At 35.6% G+C, this 26,565-nt stretch overlaps 1 protein-coding gene and 1 long non-coding RNA gene across 4 annotated transcripts; one reads left to right on the top strand and one right to left on the bottom strand.

Moving 5' to 3' along the window:
* Positions 1-722: 722 nt before the first annotated feature.
* Positions 723-25,524, bottom strand: LOC139983865 (uncharacterized). Of its 3 annotated transcripts, none has more exons than XM_071997665.1 (2): positions 24,871-25,524; positions 723-3,054 (listed from the first exon to the last, which is right to left on the bottom strand). In XM_071997665.1, the coding sequence occupies exon 2, from the start codon at positions 2,201-2,203 to the stop codon at positions 842-844; it is 1,362 nt and encodes a 453-aa protein (XP_071853766.1). In that variant the 5' UTR covers positions 2,204-3,054; positions 24,871-25,524; the 3' UTR covers positions 723-841. The 3 variants fall into 3 exon arrangements, with proteins under 3 accessions (XP_071853766.1, XP_071853767.1, XP_071853765.1); XM_071997666.1 differs by lacking the exon at positions 24,871-25,524 and adding an exon at positions 11,981-12,204; XM_071997664.1 differs by lacking the exon at positions 723-3,054 and adding an exon at positions 17,373-22,805 and having other exon boundaries at positions 24,871-25,507.
* On the top strand, positions 3,067-7,230 carry LOC139984001 (uncharacterized). The gene is made up of 3 exons (XR_011798913.1): positions 3,067-3,792; positions 4,615-4,813; positions 5,252-7,230. It is a non-coding gene; the product is annotated as an uncharacterized lncRNA (long non-coding RNA).
* Positions 25,525-26,565: the final 1,041 nt, after the last annotated feature.

Raw genomic sequence — 26,565 nt, forward strand, 5'->3', positions numbered from 1 at the left:
AATTAGGCACTAAAATGTGCGACTGCCTCTAAGCTGACAAGAACAATTCGCCCTACGTTCGTTCTCGTCAGTAAAAATACAGCAACGCTGAAGTGTCTTCATTAGCGGTTTTATTTTAGTGTAGTTGTTTCTTTTTCTTCTTTTTCCTTTTTTTCATTAAACTGTTGTTTGAATTTTTTTAAACTAGAAAATCCCACAATATTAACAAAAAACAAATCTTTCTGGTAGACCAAAACTTCAAGCTTTTTGAAGTTTTTACTCGAGAATCTGTTGCTTGTCAGAACACCTAATTTCTTCCTTCAGATTATGGACGCTTGTCTGTTACATCCATAGTATATACTTCCTTTGGAGGTGAAACTTTTTATGAGATTTTGCTGAGGCTTTCCTTTGAAAGACAATGACACTTACCCCAGTTCCCACTTTTAAAAGCACCAAATAGTGCAAGTTGGGACAATATATACCCATTATGACATAATCTTCTATTTAATTAACATCAAATCTTCGCACAGTTCGACCACTGGGCTCACTTATCTACAGGCAATGTATTTGGTACACTGAGAAAAATTATGACATTGTTTGACCTTAACCAGACAAAAAAAGCTAAGTGTCGGTCAAAAAGAGATACTAAGACTGCTGAGAGAAATAATTATGAACCGTAACTTATTTCATGTATGTATATGTATGTATATATATATATATATATACATATATATGTGTGCGTGTGCGTGTGTGTGTATATAAATATATGCATACGTTTGAAAGTCAATTTAGTGGTGCAACCCTGATGATGTTATCATCTCTAGTTAAGACCTTTCATTATCCTTTAAATTATTTGGGGTATTCATTCCTCCGCTATCAGCCTAAAGCTGTAGAGTTTTGCAGAATTTCTTGAAGCAATTACGAGGCGTTCTGTGCCATCAACGTCAAATGTGGTCAGAGAGACATTCTTAAAATTTGCCAGTGGTAGTATAGATAGTATCTGTCGGCCATCTTTGCTATACTGTGCCAGGAAAGTTTTAGTAGTATCTGACCATAACATATAAATGAAATCCTTTTTGTCTATACACACACCTAACGCAGCATTTGCATTAAGATCTGGTTTGGCCAATTCTAATCCGAATTCGAGTACGATTTTATTTTTCTGTCCCTCCATGGTGATTGCATGGGCGCCATTTCCATGACATACCAGAAGATAACCACCATGTACTGCGATATCATTCACGACACCGAATACGCCACCTGTTACTTCCACGGTGTGACTGTATTTCAGCTGATGATCAAAAATTAAGAAATTCTTACCGTTATCCCCCAAACAAACAATGATTCGATTTTTGTCAGGATCGTAAGCTACACACAACATACGCTTCCCGGTTGTAACAACGTTATCGATGTACTTCCTGCTGTATGAATCATCACGAACATCGTAGATACCGATTTCATTGGGTGCACAAACCGTCACGACTTGATGCTCGGATAAGTAACAACAATAACGATTGGTGCAGTTGACTTTGTATCTTCTTGTCATCTGGTCTTGCTTTTGTATTTTTCCTTTGCTGTTGATGACGGTGATATGTGAATAATTATCTGGTGCAGTACCAGATGTGACCATATTTCCATCACTGGTTTGTGTGATGCTATCAATCAGATACTGACCTATAACTGATGTATCAATATGAGCAGCAGCTTGCTTAGCAACAAATTCTTCAAAATCGATTAAATACTCTTGATCGACAATAACCTTTACCTTCCCCCAAACCACTTTCGTTACATCAAAAGTAAAATCAGATAATAATTCTAACTGTGGAAATTCTTGTTCCATTTCTTTTACTAGGGCGTCACTGGCTGTCCTGATGTAAGGGATGCACTGAGAATCCGACCAATCGTCTTTAGAAGCAAGAATAGATGAAGTTGTCGCTGTGAAATTCTCGTACCTTTCAATAATCTGTTCACAATAATCCAAGATATCTTGAAGTTCATTTTCCTTCTGCCTTGTTAGTAGTTCTTTTTCCGCCGACAGTTCCTTTAAATTTCCATCAAAATTCTCCAGTTTTATTTTGCATTTAGCTTCGATTTTATCGTGTTCTGCTTGCACTTCTTGAGATTCTTGGTCATATTTCTGATCCAAGTTTGTCATCTCGTTTTCAAATTTGACCCTTAGTTGACATTTCTCCTGTTCTCTTCTGTTTTCTACGTCTTTTAACATTCTTTCTCTCTCAGTATTGTTTAGTTTGTCTTTAATCTCGTTAACATTGTGTTCGTATTGAATTTGCAACTATTCGGATTTATCTTTTACATTCTCCCTTAGCTTCTGCGTAGCAGCTTTAACCCTAGTTGGTAACTCATACAACTTTTTTTCATTTTTGGTAATGTCCAAAAGCTTTGCCTCCAGTAACTCCCTTTCACTCTTCGCTAACTCACCTACATCAAGCAGGTCGTGACCTTTGTGCATACCGGTGACACAGGTCACGCAAATCGCTACACCTCCACATGTACTACAACATAACTGTGCCCTTTCTGTCACGTGATCAGCACACATGGTATCTACCGTAAATGGTGATATTGTTTCCGAACTCAAGTTCTTTTCTTTGATGGTTTCCAAGTTCAGAGTGTGTGGTTGGTGATCTTGAAACATCCCGAAAGTTAGGTGAATCTGAAAACATTCTTGACATAAAAATTGGTCACACTTAAAGCAGTATGTTGGTGTTGTTGATTCCTTAGAACAGCTAACACATAACTGCTTTTGATCTTTATTTACGAATGAGTCTTGTAATTTGTTCAACAGCAGCCTACTCGTCATATGAAGATCAGTCTTAAATCCATCCACACCGTTTTCAGGAATTTCACAATCCTGTTTACATACTGAACATTTAAACATCCCTTCGCTTGCTGATTGAATGACTGATGTCAAGCAATCCTTACAATATCGATGAAGACATGGTAACAGTTTCGGATCTTTAAGTTGATCCGAACAAACAGGGCACTGGCAAACAGTCTCTGTCATGTCCTTGGAAGGTGTAGAGGATGCCATTGTTTCCGATGGAGGATGGCTTTTCTCTAGAAAATGAGCAGAAAAGGTACATGATGTAATTAGCATTTATTTACAAATAGCAAACGAGTGATGGCGTCTATATAGTTAAGAAGACATCTATACTCGAATAAATCCCTTGAAAAGAAACATTGACTACATTATTTTACAAAAGAACAAAGAAAAGATATATACTACAATATTTCTCGTAAGTCGATAGTATGAAATATGAAACATAAATATCATGCAGACAGGTACCAGTAGAGGGAATCATTAAGGGCATGCACTGTAAACATTAGTTAGTCACGAATGGCGAAAATCTAGTCACAGTGACTAGAGTTAGCTAGTCATTACCAATTCGTTAGTTGCAGACCAATTTGCATGGTCGTTCGACTAACATAAATTAGTCACATAAATTTGTACGAACTTTGTTGACACTCACTATGCATGTCATGTATGTAAGCGTGACGAGAATATTCTAGTCTTCTGTTTGTTTACTTTCTATAACCTTCAGCTTTGACCAATGACGTCATAATTTTTATCCAATCATCGTACCGTAGAATACCGTGTGCTCAGCTGATCAGAGATCAAAAATTCAGACGACGGCCGGCGATTACATATATACTGTATGCACGTACGTGGTACGTCGTACGTCGTACATTGCGGCCATTACCTAACTGCAGATAGAACAGGGCCATCAACACAATAAGAAGATTCTTAATCATTTAACAAATTGTCAGAAGCAGTTTCAAAATGTGGTCAGTTAGGTAAGTTCAATCACAACTGAAATTCTAATAAATAATAATTGACACAATTGACATAATGTTCAAAGAAGGTTTGAATATCCGCGATATGTTTGGCTGGAAAGTATGGGTAAAATTATAACGTTAGGCCATAGCAAGCAAAACTGTGGCTAACGCTAGGACGAAGCTAGGCTAGGAGTTTAGTCTACCTAGTGTAGCCCACATGCGCTGGTAGATGTATAGTACTATAGAAGCAGTTATACACACTTATATGACATATTTTATATAAATGTGTATTATTAGCTAGTATACTAGGCCTATATTCTATAATGTTACGAGCGCCTGTGGTGTAGGCTAGCATACGTCAAGTTTCTAGACACTTCGTCGACCACCAACCCGGTCTGCATTTCGTGCACTCTGAACTGAAGATCTTTGGAGTGGTACTTACCTTCTGCTCTAGTACATGGTACAAAGTACATGGCACTCATATTTTAGGTTATTTTTGATAAAGTTGGAAGTACCTGGTGTTTAACTTAGAACAAAAACTCAGTTTCAATGCATGAAATACCCATAATGTTGTTAGCTTAGGCCTCAGGTTCATAGTGGCGCTATGTTAGTATCCTTCTTCCTAGACCAAGTCTACACCAGCTGTAGCACAATGTTGTAGGGTTCTGTATCCTAAGTGGAGTGGCTGCTGAGTGCTAATACCCTGGACAGAGAATGTTTTGAGTCTTATTTAGCAAATAATCCACAAAGGTATGCATTTTCTGCTCCTGCATATGTGCATCAAGGGGTTTTGAGCCTACTCAGCCTATCATTAATTTTCTGTTGTTTGTCAATTTTCAGAGAAAGTTGATGAGCCAAGTCCTCAGCATTCACAGCTATATACTTTGAATGGTTGTGGTATCAATGGACTCAACTGGTTAGATGAGGTAACAACAAATTCCAAACAACTCTGACAGCAGAAATAGATATCCTGATACTTCCAAGGGAGATCTACTGTAGTAACTATAGGAACCAGTGCTTGCCACCCATGGAGAATAAGGTAATTTGACGTTGTTGTTCTTTGACGAGCAACAAATTTGAATGTTTTATCACAAATTATGCCCCCTATCTACCTCTTGTCCCCTACACCTGTCTTTAATACATTGTAACAAACTATGGATAAACCTTTAAATGGACTGGATATGTTATTGAGGTGAACTGTGTATTTAGATAGCATTTCAGTAAGCTTTCCTTTAGACTACTGTACATACTGTTACAGTTAGGCTGTGGTTTACAAATCCCAATGATCCAGTTTTGGCAAAGAACACCTTCAATTCTCTTATTCTAAGTAACTTAACAGTTGCACTGAAGTGACAGGCAATATCAGTTTAACATGTTCCAAACAGTTCAGGAATACATTGGGGTATGTCCTGTAGGTCAGTTTGGGAGGAATCAACTGAGCTAAACAAAAGTAGTTTTCAATATCATCACATTTCAGAGCCAAAGACGGAAAAGCCCTCCCCGCTGACCCTTCTCTGGATGATGTTGCTGCAGGTATGGCAAGCCAGACCAAGTGGACTGTGATCCAGATACCAATAAAACCTGCAAGAATCATAAATGCACCCAACTTGGTCAAGTTTATCAAAATTGGTGACTGGAAATGTTGTTGCAGACGTAGACCTGGTTACTGCTTACACAGTATTGCTCATATGTGTATTTACACACTGCACAGTGCATACTGAAATCTCTGAAAAGACATCTTTATGGACCAAAAATTATAATTGCATTTAAATGTGTTGTGGTTTATATTGTGACGACTATAAAAAGTATCATTTTGGTATGAAAAAAAATTAATCTCTCACTTAAGTTGGCATACTCCTATTAGAGTCTATATCCATTCCTTCGATTGTTCTCCTTCAGGAAAAGTGCCAAAAAGCAGCGGGGAACATCTTTTTTGACCTGTTATCAATCATAATATAGTTTTTTGTGGCTTGCATGTTGAAGAGCATGAATGTACATGTGGTGAGAAAATTGAGGCCGTTTTAGACCCCTTTAGGCTTCCCAGGAGCAGCGTAGGAAAATTGTTTACCTCTGAGTGAAGAGGTTTGTTTACAAGTGACGAAAACTTCCGGCTCGAATAGCAAAAAATCTACATGGTCATGATACAGAAAATTGTTAGTGCCCTGAAAGGCCAACTTGTCAGCTATCCGGTGATAGGTAGCATTTAGCTAGTGAAAACTTCTATCTAGACTTAGAGACCACATTACTTTTGTGATTTAGTGTGTAAGTCAATGGGGCTTTAAATGGGCTTATGCTACCTTAAGTTACATATAAGGAACAATCTGTGATATATAGTGCGCATTATGCAATCACTGAAATAACCACAGTACGTAAAGACATAGAGAAGTTGTGGCGGAATGGTTGGGCACTGAACACATGATTCCATGATCGTAGGTTCATGTACCAACCTGGTCGATACGTATGTATCTTTAATGAAGACACTTAATCTCAATTGCCGCTCTTTACTCAGGTGTATAGGGTACCCTGGGAGGTAATTCAAAAATATAGCATTTGCACCGCTTCATGGCTGCAATGATATGGGATGTCCCCTGGGGAACATGTAGCTGTAGCTCAGCATTGTTTCTACCATTCAAGACATAACTTATAGTTTGTGATAAAGTACTTCTAGAAATGTTTTACCTACTTTGTTTTCTGTTCCACCCTAATGTTGCGTCAAGGATAATAACATATTCAACTTACATGTTCTGCATTAATATTGTACCATCACATCCATGGTCAGAAACTGATAATAATATCACTTCCAAGTTCCTAATTCGAGATGAAGATTATAAGGATATTTTCTGGCCCTTTTTAACAGCTAAGGTCATATAGAGCTACTCAAGGCCTTTTTATACCATTTGATTTGACATGGGGTATTATTTTTATAAATAAATTTATAAATATGATATATTATTTTGTGTATATTAAATATATGTTATGTATATTTAAATATTAATTAAGATAATTTATTTGGCTAAACTTCTATTTTTATATTTGAGCTGTGTACTCGCAATTTTTCCCTTTGTCTGCCCACATCTCTTCCATGCTGCTATTTTGATGAAACTGATGGAGCCCATAATGATGCATGGTCAGTGGACAATGAGGGTCTTTAAGAAATTGTAGGTATAGGTCATCAGGGGTTCTAATTGTTTGAAAACTGTTGAACACTGCCGACTTAATGGCTTAGGAGCATTTCAAAGTAATCCCATAAGTATTCTCAAGATGTTTTGTGGGAAAAGAGTTTGACAATTTTGTAAAAATAAGTTTTCCCAATTTTCCCATAAATATTTATTTTAGTTTTAAATGTTCTTTAACCTTTAGTGTTTGTTACTGTTCTTTATGAGATGACTTTTAAATGGTATGTTTATTTGTCACATTTTGCATTAATACTGAATGTTAATAAAAATTACCATGAAACTTACAATGTGTGTCACTATCTTATTTCTTAACTAATCAGTACTTAATCTAAAACTAGTCTTGTGACCTAAATAAGTAGTCACAGTTGCAATGACTAATATTTTTGGTCACTGGACTAAGCTTTGGTCGATAGAGGCATCGTAGTAGGACTAATTTTAATTAGTCAGAAAACTCAATTTAATTAGTCACAAAACTAATGTTATATAGTCAAATGACTAGAAAAAACTGGTCGATAGAGACATCGTTGTGACTAATATTTTTTTAGTCATATTGACTAACTATTGTTTACAGTGTGTGGATGACTGAACAACATGATATTGAATACAGCACCGTTTTTCCATGTCCTTTTCTTTCTTGTTCTGACATTGCAACTGCAAAGTTTCCGTAACATCCCAAGTGACACATAACGTTCGCAAGTGACAAAGACAATAAGACTATATACCGTGTTGCTTATAAAAAACGTATCATATTGTCAAGTAAAGTTATTATAATGTTATAACGATGCTACTATCAACGTTTCTACGTTACTTTGTAACAACTAATGTCTATAACATTGTGCAAATATTTTCGCTGTAATCACGTTAAGAAAAGTATGGGATAACCTTCTTATGACGTCACTCTTTATATGGGTAAAATTGATTGTGACGTCCCTATATTATTTGTTCAAGACAATTCCTCTTTATGAGCAGATATTTCCCTATTGTGTCATGGGTTCCGTCGGAGTCTGTTACTTGCTTTAATTGTACGTGCCTTAGCCTAACCTTATAACTCTGATAGTTTGACAAATGAAATAAACCACATTTTCCCTCATATTTCAAATATGATCATGTTTCAAATCTGCTCTAGTTTCCGAAATCGTATCTGGCAGTTTGATGGAATTTGGATAAACAGATAGTGAGGAATATGTAACAATAGAAAGATCTTAGACGTTAGTTGTAATCACTATACGTTGGACAGAAAAAGTAAACAGTGTGATTCTTCCCGGCGATGAGATGTAGAGTTGAGATGGAAAGCAGAACAGATTTAGACAACCAAATACCGTGTTATTTGAGATCTAAATCTTTTCAATTATGCATCTTCTTTTTGCAATATATTTGACCAAAAGGGAATTCAAACAAGAAACATATAAGATTAGTGAAACGGTTCAGAATTCAGGACCCAACTTTGGAAAAATAAAATAAATTATCGAATCATATTTACACATTCTGTCAAAGAGCTCAAATAATTTGCATAATGATACGTGATGATGAGTCTTACAATACTGTAAATGTAATTTCTAAGACCGTTTGATCCAATCACACCAGGCATTTCAGTTTGAAGGCTAAAAACTAAAAACCTGGGCCACTACACCATATACAAGGGCTTACAAATTTACGCGGTATAGGCCTTGATTGTTAAGGTAACATGTATTGGCCCAAATTATGAAAGAACTTCACTCATGTTCAAACTTTCAAACATTCCAAATTTTACTTCCACTCTCTTGAATCAATCATGTGGGTACCTTAATTTGTTTTAACTGTCCTAAATGTCTAGGAATAATGTGGTAGGTCAGTGGCGCAAGAAAAGAATACTTTTAAAACTTTCATCAACTTTAAGTGTGCTAAAGTTGGAGATCTATACCGAATATCTCATATATAATTCATATATAGTAATTTGGTGGTTCACTTGTCCGTGAGGTGGTGGTTCACTTGTATTATGACAAGGTAAAGAATTGAAATTAGCACCTGCCTCCAACACCTTCACTTCACGCATTATATTCGGGAATAGAATAGTCAGACCTTCCAAACCTGTTATTTCTATAACTATTTGTTAGCAATTTTTAACATTGTTACAGTTTTTCAGCAACGCTGATGTCCGGATGGAGTTAGAGCTATACACCTATATATATATATATATATATTTATATATATATATATATATAGATATATATATATAGATATATATATGTATATATAGATATATATAGATATATATATATATATAGGATTAACGGAAAATCTGTTAAACTATTCTGCATTTAGAGAAAGGCTGGATCTCGAGTGAGATACAATAATTAAATTAGGTAATTGATTGGAAGTAAAACAGCCAATGTTTGGTTTTTGCAGAACTTTCGAGCATAACTAGCTCTTCTTCAGTGCATGATCACCGAAAGTGACAAGGAGTAGCAGGAATTGAAACTATTTTATAGTGAAGAGTGTCGGCATGGTTGTGAAGGCAAAGCGACTTACTGATTTGTGCTGAATTGAGCAGAAGTTTTAGAAACTCGGATTATTTTAATCCACGTCGGATTATTTTAATCCTATTACGTCGTAATTGCAAAGGAATTGTTTTGGTTTATCTGGGACGGCAAATCGTTTCTGATGTTTAAACCGAATGGTGCCGTGGTCTTTAGGTTTAGTTCCCAGAAATTTTCTTTTCCTTTCCTAGAATTATCTGTCCAAGAATCGTTTTGGTCAATGGCAATAGCACGCAAATTCTGAATTGAATGATTTTGTAGATTGAAGTGATTTGCAACATGTTGGTTGATCATTTTTGTTTTGATCGTCGATCTATGTTGTGTCATTCTCATTCTAAGAGTGTTTTCTCTCCAACGTATTGTAAGTTACAAATATTGCAGTGGGTGAGGTAAATGACATAATTTGGATAGGCAGTTAATTTTGTGCCGAATTTGGAACGTGCGTTTGGTTTGGTTGCTCTGAAAGGCCCCAGTCGAATCGACAAGTGAGCACGTTTTGCAATTTTGTGTACAGGGCGGTGATCCTGTAGTTGCTGTTTTGCTTTCCCCTTATGGGGTGTCATCCCGAAAGGATGTCCGAACTAAAATATCCCGTAGGTTGCTGGGTCTTTTTAATGGGATGACAGGTAGTTATGAAAAAATTGATTTCAGGCGTTCGGTGCCTTGAAGTAGGTGAAATTTCTTCTGAATGATATTAGCCAGTGGTGGGAGACCAGGGTGGAATTCAGTAAGCAATGGTACCCTTTTGGAACTGGTTTGACGAGTTTTGTACGTCAATGTTTCGGTACGGGTTTGCTTTCAGCCTTTTTGATGGCATCTTCAACAGTACCCCGAAAATACTGTCTGTTTAGGAGGTGTTGTAACAGTTCTTTAGTGCGGGAATCAAAATCGACTTCAGAGGAGCAAATGCGTCGAATGCGCAACGCTTGACTGTAAAGGAATATTTCTGGTACAGTGACGTGGATGGCAACTGCTTTGTAAGAGGTAGTTGTGCTTGTTCGTGGGTTTATTGAACAAGTCTGATTTGAGTGAACCATTTTGTAGGGTCACAGTGGTGCCCAGGAAGTGAACGCCATGTCCAGAAAAATCAGCAGTAAATTATAGTGTGATGAAACGAGTTTATGTCATCATTTGTGATTCTTATATATATATATATATATATATATATATATATATATATATATATATATATATATGTGTGTGTGTGTGTGTATGTGTGTGTGTGTGTATACAGCTGCAGTATGATATTCAGTGCATGTCGTAATGAGACCCAGTGTTCCTTTCCCAGTGGACAAATACGCTCATACGTGGCATGATTTCGGTTATTCTTTGCACACGGTACTTTCCAAAATATTGATTGACCGTCTATTATAAATTACTACCTCCCTTCAACACCTTTTAACATTTACTATCAATGCCGATGCCGGATGGAGTTAGAGCGATACAGCTGGAGTGGCCGTGCTATTGTGTAATGTTTGCAGTTTAACTTCACAGAACTTCACAAGACGCCCATGCATAAAGCCACTAACATACAAACATACGAACCTAGTTATGTATAATACACTATACAAGTTCATATGAAACTGACATTATATAAGTACTTCATGTCATACGAAAAGGAAGTTTCCTCGCCGTCCGCACTGACGTCCATAAACCTTTTGATATAAGCGTATAAACACTCTTCTATTCACGTTTATATCATGATCCTTGGAGCTGAAAGTCTTTTCCTGGATTACCATTAGAATCGTAAGAATGGATTCCGAAGATTGACGCTTTAATCCCCCTCCCCCTGTCCACCTCTTCCTCTTCCTCTTCCTCTTTCTATTTATATATATATATATATATATATATATATATATATATATATATATATATATATATATATATATATATATATATATATATATATATATATGTGTGTGTGTGTGTAGCTGCAGTAGATGTTATTCAGTGCATGTCGTGGTGAGACCCAAAGTTTCTTTCCCAGTACACAACTGGGCTCATACGTGGCATGATTTCAGTTACACTCCGCACACGGTACTTTCCAAAATATTGATTGACTATTTAATATGAATTACTTACTCCCTCAACTCCTCAATAATACGTATGCACACATATTGTATTTGAAAATAGATTAGTCAGAAATTCCAAAATGTCCATTTCGTTAACTGTTTGTTAGTATTTTTTAACAATGTTAACATTTATTAGCAATGCTGATGTCCGGATGAAGTTATAGAGCGATACAGATGTAGTGGACGTGCTGTTGTTTAATGTTGCAGTTTTACTTCAAAGAACTTCACAAAACGCCCATGAAGCCACTAACATACAAACATACGAACATTATACAAGTACATTTGGAACTGACATTATATACACGGTACTTTCCAAAATATTGATTGACCATTTAATATGAATTACTACCTCCCGCTAACTCCTCCATATCACGCATGCACACATTTTGTATTTGAAAATAGATTAGTACAAGTGCATTTGAAACTGACATTATATACGTACGTTATGTCATACGAAAGGATGTTTCCTCGCCGACGGCATTGATGTCCATTAACCTTTGATATAACCGTATAAACACCCTCATTCACGTTTAAATAATGATCCTTGGAGTTTAAAGTCTCTTCCTAGATTACCATTAGAATCGTAAGAATGGATTCCGAAGATTGAAGCTATAATCCCCTCTCTCTGTCCACTCCACCTCTTTCTCTCTCTCTCTCTATTGCTGCAGAAGATGGTATTCAGTGCATGTCATAATGAGACCCAGGGTTTCTTTCCCAGTACACAAATAGGTTCGTACGTGGCATGATTTCACATATTCTTCGCACGGTACTTTCCAAAATATTGATTGACCGTTTAATATAAATTACTACCTCCCTCCAACACCTGTAAACATTTACTAGCAATGCCGATGTCGGGTGGAGTAATAGAGCGATACAGCTGGAGTGGCCGTGCTATTGTTTAATGTTTTCAGTTTAAAATCATAATTTCACAAGACGCGTGAATGCATGAAGCCACTAACATACAAACATACGAACTTAGTTATGTATATTGCACTGTACATATGAAACTGACATTATATACATACCGTATGCAATACGAAAAGGAGGTTTCCTCGCCGTCGGCAGTGTCGCCCATTAATGATGCTTGTAAATAACGTGAACAGAGACAAATGTAAACAGATTGAAATTGTAAATGCAGACGAGAATTTGAGCACAGATAATAGATGTAGCCTAACTGTAAACTACATGGCTACACTGAATTTGAACTACTAAATACATATTTGGAAATGATACTGCATGCTTATTGATCCTTTTCTTGTTTCTAATGCTCTAAATGTAAACATTCTTATAAAGTTAGTTCAGTTACTTTAAGGTTTAAAGTTGTTATAACCTGATTTAAAAAATAAAGAACGCTCTTTATATAGTTCCTATTTATAGCCATTTTGCTTTACTGGTAATGACGCCACACCTTTCTGATATGTTTAGTGTTTCTACTCACTAAATATTCGTGTTCAACAAGTATCAATTGGATCCAGATGATTTTAAAGGTGTTATAGCTGATTTTAATGTATAGAGGGCGCTCATTGTTGATTTTGTCCTTTTCCAACTATTTTCTTAGCAGTGTGCCAGATTTTTGTCGGGAATATTATCATTTTTATATTAGAAACATATGAAGAACATTTATATTTATATTTATAATGAAATAATGTTGCACCTAGGGGTGAACCACGAAACTTAAAGACTAGAGGGATTTTTGCTCTTTCCCTACAGTCTATAATGGTTTACGTTACCTTTGTGTTTCGGTCGTACATTTTCACATTTCTTTTTTAACCTTGAGATTATATCTACGGAAGGTACATCATATTGACAAATTACATACAATCTAAAAATCATCTTTTTTTAAGAGATGCACTAAGGCTGTAAAAATATAACTAGTCATCGTCATCTTAATGATGATTACGATTACGATAACGATAACGATAACGATTACCGTTACGAATACGATTACGATTACGATTATGGTTATGGTTATGATTTCTATTATTACTATTATTACTCTAAGGAAAAATCTCGTCTCGTAAGAAAGATGGTAAAACGGTGCAAAAAGTTATAATTTCATTAGAAACTGAACATAATTACAATCCCGCGTCGTCCCTTCAACTACAGATTTCCAACGCTAAGCACTACCTTGACGGCATGTAGGAGGCAAACATTGACGGTATTATTATCCGCTCTAGAGCGAGATGAGTTAAAAAAAAGGTGAGCGGAATACACAGTACTTCCTAATTTAGAGAAGCAAAATAGTGAGCGTAAATCAATTAAAATTTTAGTCGATGACAATGGGACTGAGTTTACCGATCTCCATGCAACTCTAAACGTTGAGCGGACTTTTTACGAAAATTTGTATGCTACTTGTAATGATGCTAGCTTGGATGTTGCGGGTTTGAATGACGATTCAAGAAATACTTGTGAAGGTGCTTTGGCTTAGGAGAATTGTTGAAATGTGCTTAAAAGTATGGCTTTCTGGTAAGGTACCTGGCAGCGATGGTCGGCCAGTTGAATTTTACAAATATTATTGGCCAGAAATTAAGTCGTTCGTTGTTATGTCGTTGAACTCGGGTTATTTGATAAGTAAACTTTCTTCGGAGAAAGGCAGAGCTGTTATTACCTTACTTCCTAAAGATGGTAAAGACATTAAGAAAATTAGTAAATGGAAACCAATCTCCCTTTTAAATGTAGATTATAAAACTGCTGCATCTTGTATTTCCGCAAGACTCAAAGAGGTCTTGCCACATGTTATCCATCATGATCAGAATGGTTGTCTTAAACACCGATAAACAGAAGAAAATTTGGCTGGTCTTAGATGTTATGCAGTATGCAAAGGATAAAATATGCCTGGTTATATTCTCTTCGTTGACTTTGAGAAAGCCTTCGACAGTGTTAATTGAAATTTTTGTACCATACACTGCAACTTTTAAATTTTGGGAATAACATTATCAGTTGGGTTAAGACCTTTTATGCAAACTGGACTTCTTGCGTTTTGTATCACGGGGTCTCCTCTGTTTTTCCCTGTTAAAAGTAGGATGCGCCAAGGTTGCCCCTTAAGTCAATACCTTTTCGTCTTGTGTGCAGAAATTGTGGCTTTGAAATTGCGAGCTGACCGTATGTATGTCGGTTTTCCAGTAGGCAATGTTAACATTAAAAGTGTCTATGTATGCAGATGATACAACTATTTTGCTGGACAGAGACGATTGTTTTTTAAAGAGAGTTGTTGAGATCCTAACCGAATTTAAACAAGCTTCTTGTCTGATGGTCAACTTCGAGAAGTCAACATTCTTCCTATCGGTTCTTATAATCAGAATGTTCATGGTCAGAGTGCTCATAATATTCCTTTTACAGATCGTCCTATTAACGTTCTCGGTATAAAACTTACAAGTAATAGAAGTGACCTTTTACCCTTAAATTATTTACCAAAAACTGTCACGTTTAAAAGTGTCCTGAATATGTGGTCTTGCCGTGATCTGACTCCCTATGGCAAACTTGTTCTCATAAAAAGTTTTACTTAGTAAAAACTTTTTTCCTCTTCTCTGTTCTGCCTTACCAACCAGATTCTTTTTTAATGGAATTAAACAGTTTAACGTTTATCTTTATTTAGAGAGGAAAATGCGATGAGATACAGCGGAAATTTTTATTGCACCCACAAGAACAAGACGGCTAAAATATGATCAACGTGCACGTTTATATGAAAAGTATGAAAGTCACTTGGATTAAAAAAATATACAGATCACACTTTTTGCCATTGGAAAGTCCTTTTCGACAATTTGTTGAAAAACGTTGGTAAGGACTTTCTATTTAGTTGTAAATTTAAGGGAAATGATGTTTCTAGGAAGGTCAAAAACGAGTTTATTAGCAACTGCTGTTGTGCTTGCAGCGATTTTACTTTTGAAACCCCGGTGTCGAATTAGGGTGGTCAGATTACCTGGAACAACAGCTTTATCAAGATTAATAATGAAGTAGTTTGGTACAAGAAGTGTTTTAATTCAAATGTGCTGTATGTCCGGGATTTGTATGACATGTCTGACAGGTCTCTGTCGTTTACTGTTTTTATTGTTCAAGCTTTGCTTTTACAAAGCTGAGTGGGATTATACATTCTAAACCACGTACATGTATACCATCTAGGTGTTAATTACAGTTGCCTAGACAACCATCTATAGTCAGCAGGTTATGCTAGCGCAATTGTGCTGTAATACTAAGATTGGCAAACATGCTTATAGAAAATGTAACAGCTGTTGTATTGAGCAACCATGTTATTGTTTAAAATTGGACAATGATTTAAAAGGCACATCTTTAAACTGGTGTAGGATTTTGTTTCTTGTAGCAAGATATAAGATACTAAAATAAGAAACTATATTATTATTATTATTATTGTTACTACTACTTCTATTATCATTATAACTGTTTGGTTAATATGAATGTCTCTTCTACGCTTCCTTGTATCTTACTCACATCATCGCAACCGACCTAACATATTTCACAGTAAAAGTGAATGTGGACTCTTCTGATATACGATGTACGGTACTATTCCCCAAGTTGGCGCAGTTGTTGGTTATCTAATAGTTTGTTTTATTCCCGCCTTCGGGATTTTCCTCACTTCAGGATTACATTACTGTTGAAGTAAAGATAAGATGATTCACAGAAATAATACAACAACAAACAAGAGCAGTAACACAGCAGAAACTCAGCTAAGCTTTTATTTGAGAAGTTTGTTTTGATTGGCAATATATTTCGGAGCAGTTTATCCATGCGTTTGTTCGAAAACAATAAGACATACGCGGGACAACGGTGTCATTTCCTTCCCTTTAATTTTAATTGTATCTGCCTTATGCCCCTTCTTAGTAGCCATAGTTTTGTTAACAATGTTAGAAAGTTGTAAACATTAGCTTTCAAAACTAAAATATAAAGGTAAATTAGTATTTTATCTTTATTAAAATAAACAATGATAAAAGTTTGAGGTAAATTTGAAGAGTCAAAAGGCTGTGTTTTTGAATACTTGACATGCAGAGCTGCCATTGTAGTATCTTTAAACCATCCTGAAAACTGTATTGATGGTTGATGGATGACATCTTTGTAACTCAATATTGCTGACAATGTTATCCGTAAGATATCTTGAAAAAGTTGTGTTTATATGAATTCTGCAGATACTGTTCACCCTTGATGAGTTTTGAGCTCACAAACATGAGTATGTTTATACTTTTATACTCAAACTGACACCTTATCATGGAAGTAGGATACTTGTTAATGTTACATTTCTCACACCTCCCCCCCTCCCATCCCCCCCCTCTCACTCTCCTTCACTATTATAGCTATTCCTCATTCTTCTCTAAAGATCGACTCATTTATAAGTATATGGCCAAGAAAAGAAAGTTCAACTGTATGGAACTGATTTTGTTTTCGTTTTACTACATCAATCTTGTATATGTTAAGTGTAGACCCACCTTGATTTCGGTTCTGATTTGAGAGGTGGCATACTCTATACATACAGTCTATTCAATCCACCCTAGTGTTTTCTTTCAGGGAAAGTACTTATACAAAGAAAAACAGGAGATTATGTTAACATTTAAAACTTCTATATGTTATGCTTATTGTGCTTGGATGTCAGAGTACACGAATGGAAGTACACGTGGTGCAATAATTGTTGCAATTGGGGCAATTATAGACCACTCCACGCCTCCTTACTACTGCGTGAAGAAGTATGTTTTACAAGTGAAGAAAACGTCAGGCTGTCATAGCAAAAATATTCATTGTCATGATTCGCAAAAATTGAAGGGGTGCGAATTGCCAGCTTATCAGCTACCCAGTGAAGGGTAGGGTTAAGCTAGTGAGAACTTTAAAAAGGACGTATAGATACCATATTATACGTTGAAGATTTAGTGTTTAAGCCGATGCATCTATATTTTGGATTATGCTACCTGAAACCGACATGGTATTGATCGTTTGAGACAGACGGGGTGGAGTGGGGTGGGGAAAGACTTAAAGAGAGGGGGCGTATCACACCTGCCCCTGGTTGCTTCCCTATAGCTGCATGTGCATAACGACCACACTATCGTATCTTACGGTGTCTCTTTTAAGTATTGTAAAGTGTTCTCCCCTTGTAATTTTTTCCTTCTCTTTATCGACCATTGCCATCGCTATTTATTATCGCATCCAATTTACAATTGCCAGATTTTGCTGATTAATTTAACCGAGTCTTTCCGGGTAGGGTAGTGAGAGGTGCTCCTTACGATAGTCTCTCTTACCATGCTAACATCTGCTTAATGTAGTCGTCCACAGATCGGATATACTTTTCAATTATCAAAGTAAAGTTCATACGGCATTTATATTTGGTACTTCTATGTTTTTATTGGGCAATGAACTTGATAAGAAAAGTTATAACGATAACAATGATGATATCTTTTAAAGATGACATTTACGACAAATTAAATGAAAATGAAATATATCAAACTGCAGAACCATCTATGCTAATGGACATAATTTTGACTTCGCGGAAAAAAATCGACTATGTTGAGACAGAATATATGAGGTTAAATAATTGTTATGACAGCATAAATTGATCTTTTATGACAGTCAATTTTTACGACATACTGTGTTATAACAAAATTATTGACCAATTTGTTTCGTGAGAAGCAGTAATCTGTAATGACAAAATGAAACCAGAAAGCCAGTTAGCTTTGTAATTCCTTGCCATACGCTTTGCTCCAAATTTCCACATCACTATCAGACTAATAAAGAGCAAGTGAGTTAAATTTGTCCAAGAATTAATTGAGAACCAGAAAAGATCAGAGATTTCTAGCCCTGGTATGCATCACTCACTTGTGGGCATCGACCAATTAATTCACTGGTAAGGATTTAACAGTATAGAATTTTTAATCCAAAATGTTTCAATATCCAGAAAGAACAGTATTGTTATGTGAAATATATACATAGATTTATAAGTAAAAGGAAACTGTCTTTTACCAGTTGTGAGCTAGCAAATCATCTCTGACACCAACCATCCCTTTAATAATTGTTATTAATGAACAAGAGTTATATAATACATTGCTAATACACTGTGAAATATTTTCACAACTCAATGTCATAGCAAAAGCCATCTAGTATAAATCACAGAGAAACCATTTGAGATAACCTGTTCTCCTCGTTAAGCTCAGAGGGTGAAAACTGATAAGGTCATGTCTGAGTGTGCTTTAAGCAAGACTAAAAACTATCTGAAGCAGAGTTCATTCCTTGGAAGGCTGTATGACTTCAAAAGATCCCCTTCACAAAACTAAACTGAACAGAATTGACTAAACTATACTCACCAAACGAAAATCCTAGTATTGGAGAATTCACAGATTAATTGTAGCTTAAATTTCGGAGTTATCGTGTTTATAAGGTTTTCAGAATTTGACACCTGTTGACCTCTTTTGATCTTGCACTCACCAAGCTGGACTACGTATGAGGTTCAAATAATATGTGCTTTTTGAGTTATCGTGTTTACAAGATTTTCAGACTTTGACTTGAAAGTTGACCGCAAATGACCATTGAACTTCACAGAAAACATTCAGTTTCTTGTACTCAATAAGAACCACATACCAAGTATCAAGTTAAGCCAACGCGAACTCTTAAAACGGTGTTTACAAGCAAGTGTCACATATATACACACACACCCACACAAACGCCATCACCATCACTTATATTTCTTTTGCTTCCGGCAAAGAATTAAAAAAATGTTAGCACAATTACCTGAAATATTCTGTTCCGACCGTTAAATGATCTGTCCATAAATAATAATAATTATTATAATGATCATGATAATAATAATAATCATACGTTTTGATAGAATCAATTATCTGCTCAAATCAACTCTATAACATCAATGGTGTTGTAGCTCGATGAATGTTTACGAAGTGACTTAATTGTACAAACTATCACGTGTCAAACACCAGTTTTCAACTGTTTTGCTGCTTCATATAAGCAGTTTCACCTACCGTTCGTTTAAATTAGGCACTAAAATGTGCGACTGCCTCTAAGCTGACAAGAACAATTCGCCCGACGTTCGTTCTCGTCAGTAAAAATCCAGCAACGCTGAAGTGTCTTCATTAGCGGTTTTATTTTAGTGTAGTTGTTTCTTTTTCTTCTTTTTCCTTTTGTCATTCAACTGTTTTTTGAATTTTTTAAACTAGAAAATCCCACAATATTTACAAAAAACTCAGGTTTTCTGATAGACCAAAGCTTTTTGGAGTTTTTATGCGAGAATCTGTTGCTTGTCAGAACACTCAATTTCTTCTTTTTTTTCAGATTATGGACGCTTGTCAGTTACTTCCATAGTAAATACTTCCTTTGGAGGTGAAGCATATTTAGAGATTTTGGTGAGGCTTCCCTTTGAAAGACAATGACACTAACCCCAGTTCACACTTTTAAGGCACCAATAGTGCAAATTGGGACAATATATACCCATTATGACATAATCTTCTATCTAATTGACATCAAATCTTTGCACAGTTGGACCACTGGGCTCACTTATCTACAGGCAATGCATTTGGTACACTGTGACAAATTATGACCCTGTATGACCTCAACTAGACAAGAATAGCTAAGTGTCGGTCAAAGAGAGATAATAAGACTGCTGAGAGAAATAATTATGAACCGTAACTTATTTCATGTTTCCTCATGTAACATACTCAAAATGAGGTCTGAACAATTCTCATACACTACCCTATTGCGTCACTTCAATAACTGAATTGCTTAAATAAAGATTGCTGAAGCATTCTTCTTTTGACTGCTAATAGCTTCATATGACCTTTGGCCTTATATTACAGTGCCCTTGCTTTTAAGCCACTATCATCGGAGTATTGTTACAGACTTCCATGTACATATATATGTGTGTGGGTGTATATATATATATATATATATATATATATATATATATATGTGTGTGTGTGTGTGTGTGTGTGTGTGTGTTTGTGTGTGTTTGTAAATATATGCATTACGTTATTGAAAGTCAATTTAGTGGTGCAACCCTGATGATGTCATCATCTCTAATTAAGTCCTTTCATTATCCTTTAAATTATTTGGGGTAATCACTCCTCCGCTATCAGCCTAAAGCTGTAGAGTTTTGCAGAATCTTTTGAAGCAACTACGAGGCGTTCTGTGCCATCAACGTCGAATGTGGTCAGAGAGACATTCTTAACATTTTCCAGTGGTAGTATAGATAGTATCTGTCGGCCATCTTTGCTATACTGTGCCAGGAAAGTTTTAGTAGTATTTGACCATAACATATAAATGAAATCCTTTTTGTCTATACACACACCTAACGCAGTATTTGCATTAAGATCTGGTTTGGCCAATTCGAATCTGAATTCGAATACGATTTTATTTTTCTGTCCTTCCATGGTGATTGCATGGGCGCCATTTCCATGACATACCAGAAGATAACCACCATGTACTGCGATATCATTCACGGCGCCGAATACGCCACCTGTTACTTCCACGGTGTGACTGTATTTCAGCTGATCATCAAAAATTAAGAAATTCTGACCGTTAGCCAAACAAACAATGATTCGATTTTTGTCAGGATCGTAAGCTACACACAACATACGCTTCCCGATTGTTACAACGTTATCGATGTACTTTCTGTTGTATGAACCATCACGAACATCGTAAATACCGATTTCATTGGGTGCACAAACCGTCACGACTTGATGCTCGGATAAGTAACAACAATAACGATTGGTGTAGTTGACTTTGTATCTTCTTGTCATCTGGTCTTGCTTTTGTATTTTTCCTTTGCTGTTGATGACGGTGATATGTGAGTTTATATCTGGTGCAGTACCAGATACGACCATATTTCCATCACTGGTTTGTGTGATGCTATCAATTAGATACTGACCTATAACTGATTTATCATTATGAGCAACAGCTTGCTTAGCAGCAAATTCTTCAAAATCGATTAAAACCTCTTGATCGACAGTAATGTTTACCTTCCCCCAAACCACATTCGTTACATCAAAAGTAAAATCAGATAATAATTCTAACTGTGGAAATTCCTGTTCCATTTCTTTTATTAGGGCGTCACTGGCTGTTCTGATGTAAGGGATGCACTGAGAATCCGACCAATCGTCTTTAGAAGCAAGAATAGATGAAGTTGTTGCTGTGAAATTCTCATACCTTTCAATAATCTGTTCACAATAATCCAAGATATCTTGAAGTTCATTTTCCTTCTGCCTTGTTAGTAGTTCTTTTTCCGCCGACAGTTCCTTTAAATTTCCATCAAAATTCTCCAGTTTTATTTTGCATTTAGCTTCGATTTTATCGTGTTCTGCTTGCACTTCTTTAGATTCTTGGTCATATTTCTGATCCAAGTTTGTCATCTCGTTTTCAAATTTGACCCTTAGTTGACATTTCTCCTGTTCTCTTCTGTTTTCTACGTCTTTTAACATTCTTTCTCTCTCAGTATTGTTTAGTTTGTCTTTAATCTCGTTAACATTGTGTTCGTATTGCATTTGCAACTTTTCGGATGTATCTTTTACATTCTCCCTTAGCTTCTGCGTAGCAGCTTTAACCCTAGTTGGTATCTCGTACAACTTTTTTTCATTTTTGGTAATGTCCAAAAGCTTTGCCTCCAGTAACTCCCTTTCACTCTTCGCTAACTCACCTACATCAATCAGGTCGTGACCTTTGTGCATACCAGTGACACAGGTCACGCAAATCGGTACACCTTCACATGTACTACAACATAACTGTGCCCTTTCTGTCACGTGATCAGCACACATGGTATCTACCGTAAATGGTGATATTGTTTCCGAAGTCAAGTTCTTTTCTTTGATGGTTTCCAAGTTCAGAGTGTGTGGTTGGTGATCTTGAAACATCTCGAAAGTTAGGTGAATCTGAAAACATTGTTGACATAAAAATTTGTCACACTTAAAGCAGTATGTTGGTATTGTTGATTCCTTACAACAGCTAACACATAACTGCTTTTGATCTTTATTTACAAATGAGTCTTGTAATTTGTTCAACAACAGCCTACTCGTCATATGAAGATCAGTCTTGAATCCATCCACTCCGTTTTCGGAAATTTTACAATCCTGTTTACATACTGAACATTTAAACATCCCTTCGCTTGCTGATTGAATGACTGATGTCAAGCAATCCCTACAATATCGATGAAGACATGGTAACAGTTTCGGATCTTTAAGTTGATCCGAGCAAACAGGGCACTGGCAAACAGTCTCTGTCATGTCCTTGGAAGGTGTGGAGGATGCCATTGTTTCCGATGGATGATGTTTTTTTTTCTAGAAAATGAGCAGAAAAGGTACAGGATGTAGTTAGCATTTATTTACAAATTGCAAACGCGTAATGGCGGCTATATAGTTAAGAAAACATATATACTCGAATAAATCCCTTGAAAAGACTGACTACATTATTATACAAAAAACAAAGAAAAGCTTAAAGAAAAGATATATACTACAATATTTTTCGTAAGTCGATAATATGAAATGTGAATCATAAATATCAGGCAGGCAGGTACCAGTAGAGGAAATCATTAAGAGCATGTGGTTGACTGAACAACATGATATTGAATACAGCACCGTTTTCCCATGTCCTTTCCTTTCTTGTCCTGACATTGCAACTGCAAAGTTTCCGTAACATCCCAAGTGACATATAACGTTTGCAAAACGTTAGTTTAAACAAGTGACATAGAAAATAGGACTATATACCGTGTTGCTTATACAAAACTATAATATAATATCACGTAATTATAATGTAATAGCAATTCTACTATCAACGTTTCTACGTTACTTTGTAACAACTAATGTTTATAACATTGTGCAAATATTTTCGCTGTATCACGTAAAGTAAATTATTCGATAACTTTCTCATAAAGTCACTCTTTATATGAGTAAAATTGATTGTGACGTCCCTATATTCTTTGCTCAAGATAATTCCTCTTTATGAGATGATCTTTCCCTATTGTGTCATGTGTTCCGTCGGAGTCTGTTGCTTGCTTTAATTGTACGTGCCCTAGCCTAACCTTATAACTCTGATAGGTTGACAAATGAAATTAAACAAATTTTCCGTCACATTTCAAATATGATTATGTTTCAAATCTGCTGTAGTTTCCGAAATCGTATCAGGCAGTTTGACGGAATTTTGATAATCAGATAGTGAGGACTGTGTAACTATAGAAAGATCTTAGAAGTTATATGTTATCACCATATGTTGGACAGAAAAAGTGAACAGTGTGATTGTTTCCAGCGATGATGAGATTTAGAGTTGAGATGGAAAGCAGAACAGATTTAGACAACGAAATTACCAGGTTATTTGAGATCTAAATATTTTCAATTATGCATCTTCTTTTTGCAATATATTTGACCCAAAAGGGAAGTCAAACAAGAAACATATAAGATTAATGAAACGGTTCAGTCTTCAAGACCAAAGTTTGGAAAAATAAAATAAAATATCGAATCATATTAACACATTCTGTCAAAGAGCTCAAATAATTTGCATAATGATAAGTGATGATGAGTCTAACAGTACTGTTAATGTTATTACTAAGATCGTTTGATCCAATTACACCAGGCGTTTCAGTTTGAAGGCTTAATACTAAAAACCTGGGTCACTACACCATATACAAGGGCACACAAATTTACGCGATACAGGATTTAATTTTTAAGGTCAACTTTATTGGCCAAAATTATGCTACTTCATAAAATGGTCACGTGTTCTCAAACTTCAAACATTCCGAATTTTACTTCCATCCTCTTTTAGTTGAATCAGTTGATGTGGAGATCTTTGAATGATTTTTTTAACTGTCCTTAATGTCTTGGAATAATGTGGTAGTTCAGAGGTTCCAGAAAATAATAATTTCAATATGTCATCAACTTTTAGCATGCTAAATGTTTGGAACCTACACCGAATACCTTTAAAGTTGGCTTCATACAAAGTGACATGGTGGTTCACTTGTACGTGACAGAGAAGTAATGAAAAGGTAGGTATGCTGACATTGTAAAAACTTGTTGGACCGTTTAATATAAATTAACACCTCCAATCAACACCTTCATTTCACGCATGCGCACACATTATATTTTGGAAAAGAATAGTCAGTACTTCCAAACATGTATATTTCTAGACCCATTTGTTAGTAATTATTAAAATGTAAAACTTTTTAAGCAATGCTGATATCCGGTTCGAGCTAGAGCGATACAGCTGGAGTAGACGTGCTATTGTTTAATGTTGCAGTTTTACTTCACATATACTTCACAAAACGCCCATGAAGCCACTAACATACAAACATACGAACTTAGTTATGTATATTACACTATACAAGTACATACGAAACTGACAGTATATACGTACGGTATGTTACACGTAAAGGAAGTTTCCACGCCCTCTGCTGTACCTTCAGTTAACTTCTTGATATAACCGTATAGAGTCTCTTCACGTTCAAGTAATGATTCTTGGAGAGGAAAGCCTTTTCCTAGAGTACTATGAGAATCGTAAAAATGCTTTCCGAACATTTACTATTTAATCTCTCTCTCATGTACATATGTCTGCAGAAGATGTTATTAAGTGTGTGTTGTAATGGAACCCAGTGTTCCCTTCCAGTACACAATTAGGCTCATACGTGGCATATTACGCTGAACTTTGACACGACAGGAAGGGGATCTATTCTTGACATAATATTACTAATGGTTTACGTTTGTGATCGTATCCGTATAGTCACAATTGCTCACCAATAATAAACACTCGGCAGAATTGTACAATTTCCGTTTTGTTTTTAAAACTCTTGAGACTATATTTACGGAAGCCTCCAAGGTACATCGTATTGACGACAGACATACAATGCACCATGCACCACGTCAAAAATTTGAAAATAATCTTTCTGACGAGATGCATTGTCTGTAAAACGGTAATAATCTGAATATACGCTGGTGCACACTTGCTACTCACTTAAACAAAACGTTTAACTTCTCAAAATTACCATTTTGCTGAGTTATATCAAGTCTTCAAAATGAAAGAATCTGAAAATTTCGCAAAATTCAGATTATTATTATTATTATTAATATTATTATTATTATTATTATTATTATTATTATTATCATTATTATTATTATTATTATGATTATTATTGTTATTATAATTATTATTATTGTTGTGGTTATTATTAATATTATTATTATTGTAATTGTTGTTGTTGTTATTATTATTATTGTAATTGTTGTTGTTGTTGTTATTAATATTATTATTATTATTTTATTATTATGAACAATTATGATGATTATTATTATTATGATATTTGATTAATATTTGGTCAAGATGAATGTCTCTTGTACGCTTCCTTGTATCTTACCCACATCATCACAACCGATCACACATATTTTACAGTACAGTTAATGTGGATGAAGCCTCGTCTGATATACTAGGTACGGTACTATTCCCCAAGTTAGCGCAGTTCTTGGTGATTTGATAGTTTGTTTTATTCCCACCTTCGGGATTTTCCTCAATTGATGATTAAATTACTGTGATTAAAATTGGGATGATTCACGGAAATAATACAACAACAAACAGAGCAGTAACGCAGCAGAACTCAGCTAAGCTACTATTTGAGAAGTTTGGTTTGATTGTCAATAAATTTCTGAGCAGTTAATTCATTCGTTTGTTCGAAAACTCTAAGACATGCGCGGGACATCGGTATCATTTCATTTCCTCTCATCTCCCGTTTTCTTTGCATTATGCTCCTTCTTAGTAGACAGAGTTTGGTACAATATTAGAAAGTTGTAAGCATTATAGTTTTCAAAACTAAAACATAAAGGTAAATTAGTGTGTTATCTTTATTGAAATAAACAATGATAAAAGTTTGAGGTAAATATGAAGAGTCAAAAGGCTGTGTTCTTGAATACTTAAAATGCAGAGCTGTCGTTGTAGTATCTTTAAACCAGAATGCAAACTGTATTGATGTTTGATAGATGACTTCTTTGTAACAGGATATTGCTGACAATTTATCCGTATAAGATATCTTGCAAAAGGTTTGTTTATAATTCTGCAGATACT

Source organism: Apostichopus japonicus, chromosome 2 (genome assembly GCF_037975245.1).
Source record: "Apostichopus japonicus isolate 1M-3 chromosome 2, ASM3797524v1, whole genome shotgun sequence".
Taxonomy (NCBI): Eukaryota; Metazoa; Echinodermata; class Holothuroidea; order Aspidochirotida; family Stichopodidae; genus Apostichopus; species Apostichopus japonicus.

Excerpts from the sequence above, each read along its gene's own strand:
- LOC139983865 (XM_071997664.1), bottom strand. The coding sequence starts at position 22,778 with ATGGCATCCTCCACACCTTCCAAGGACATGACAGAGACTGTTTGCCAG.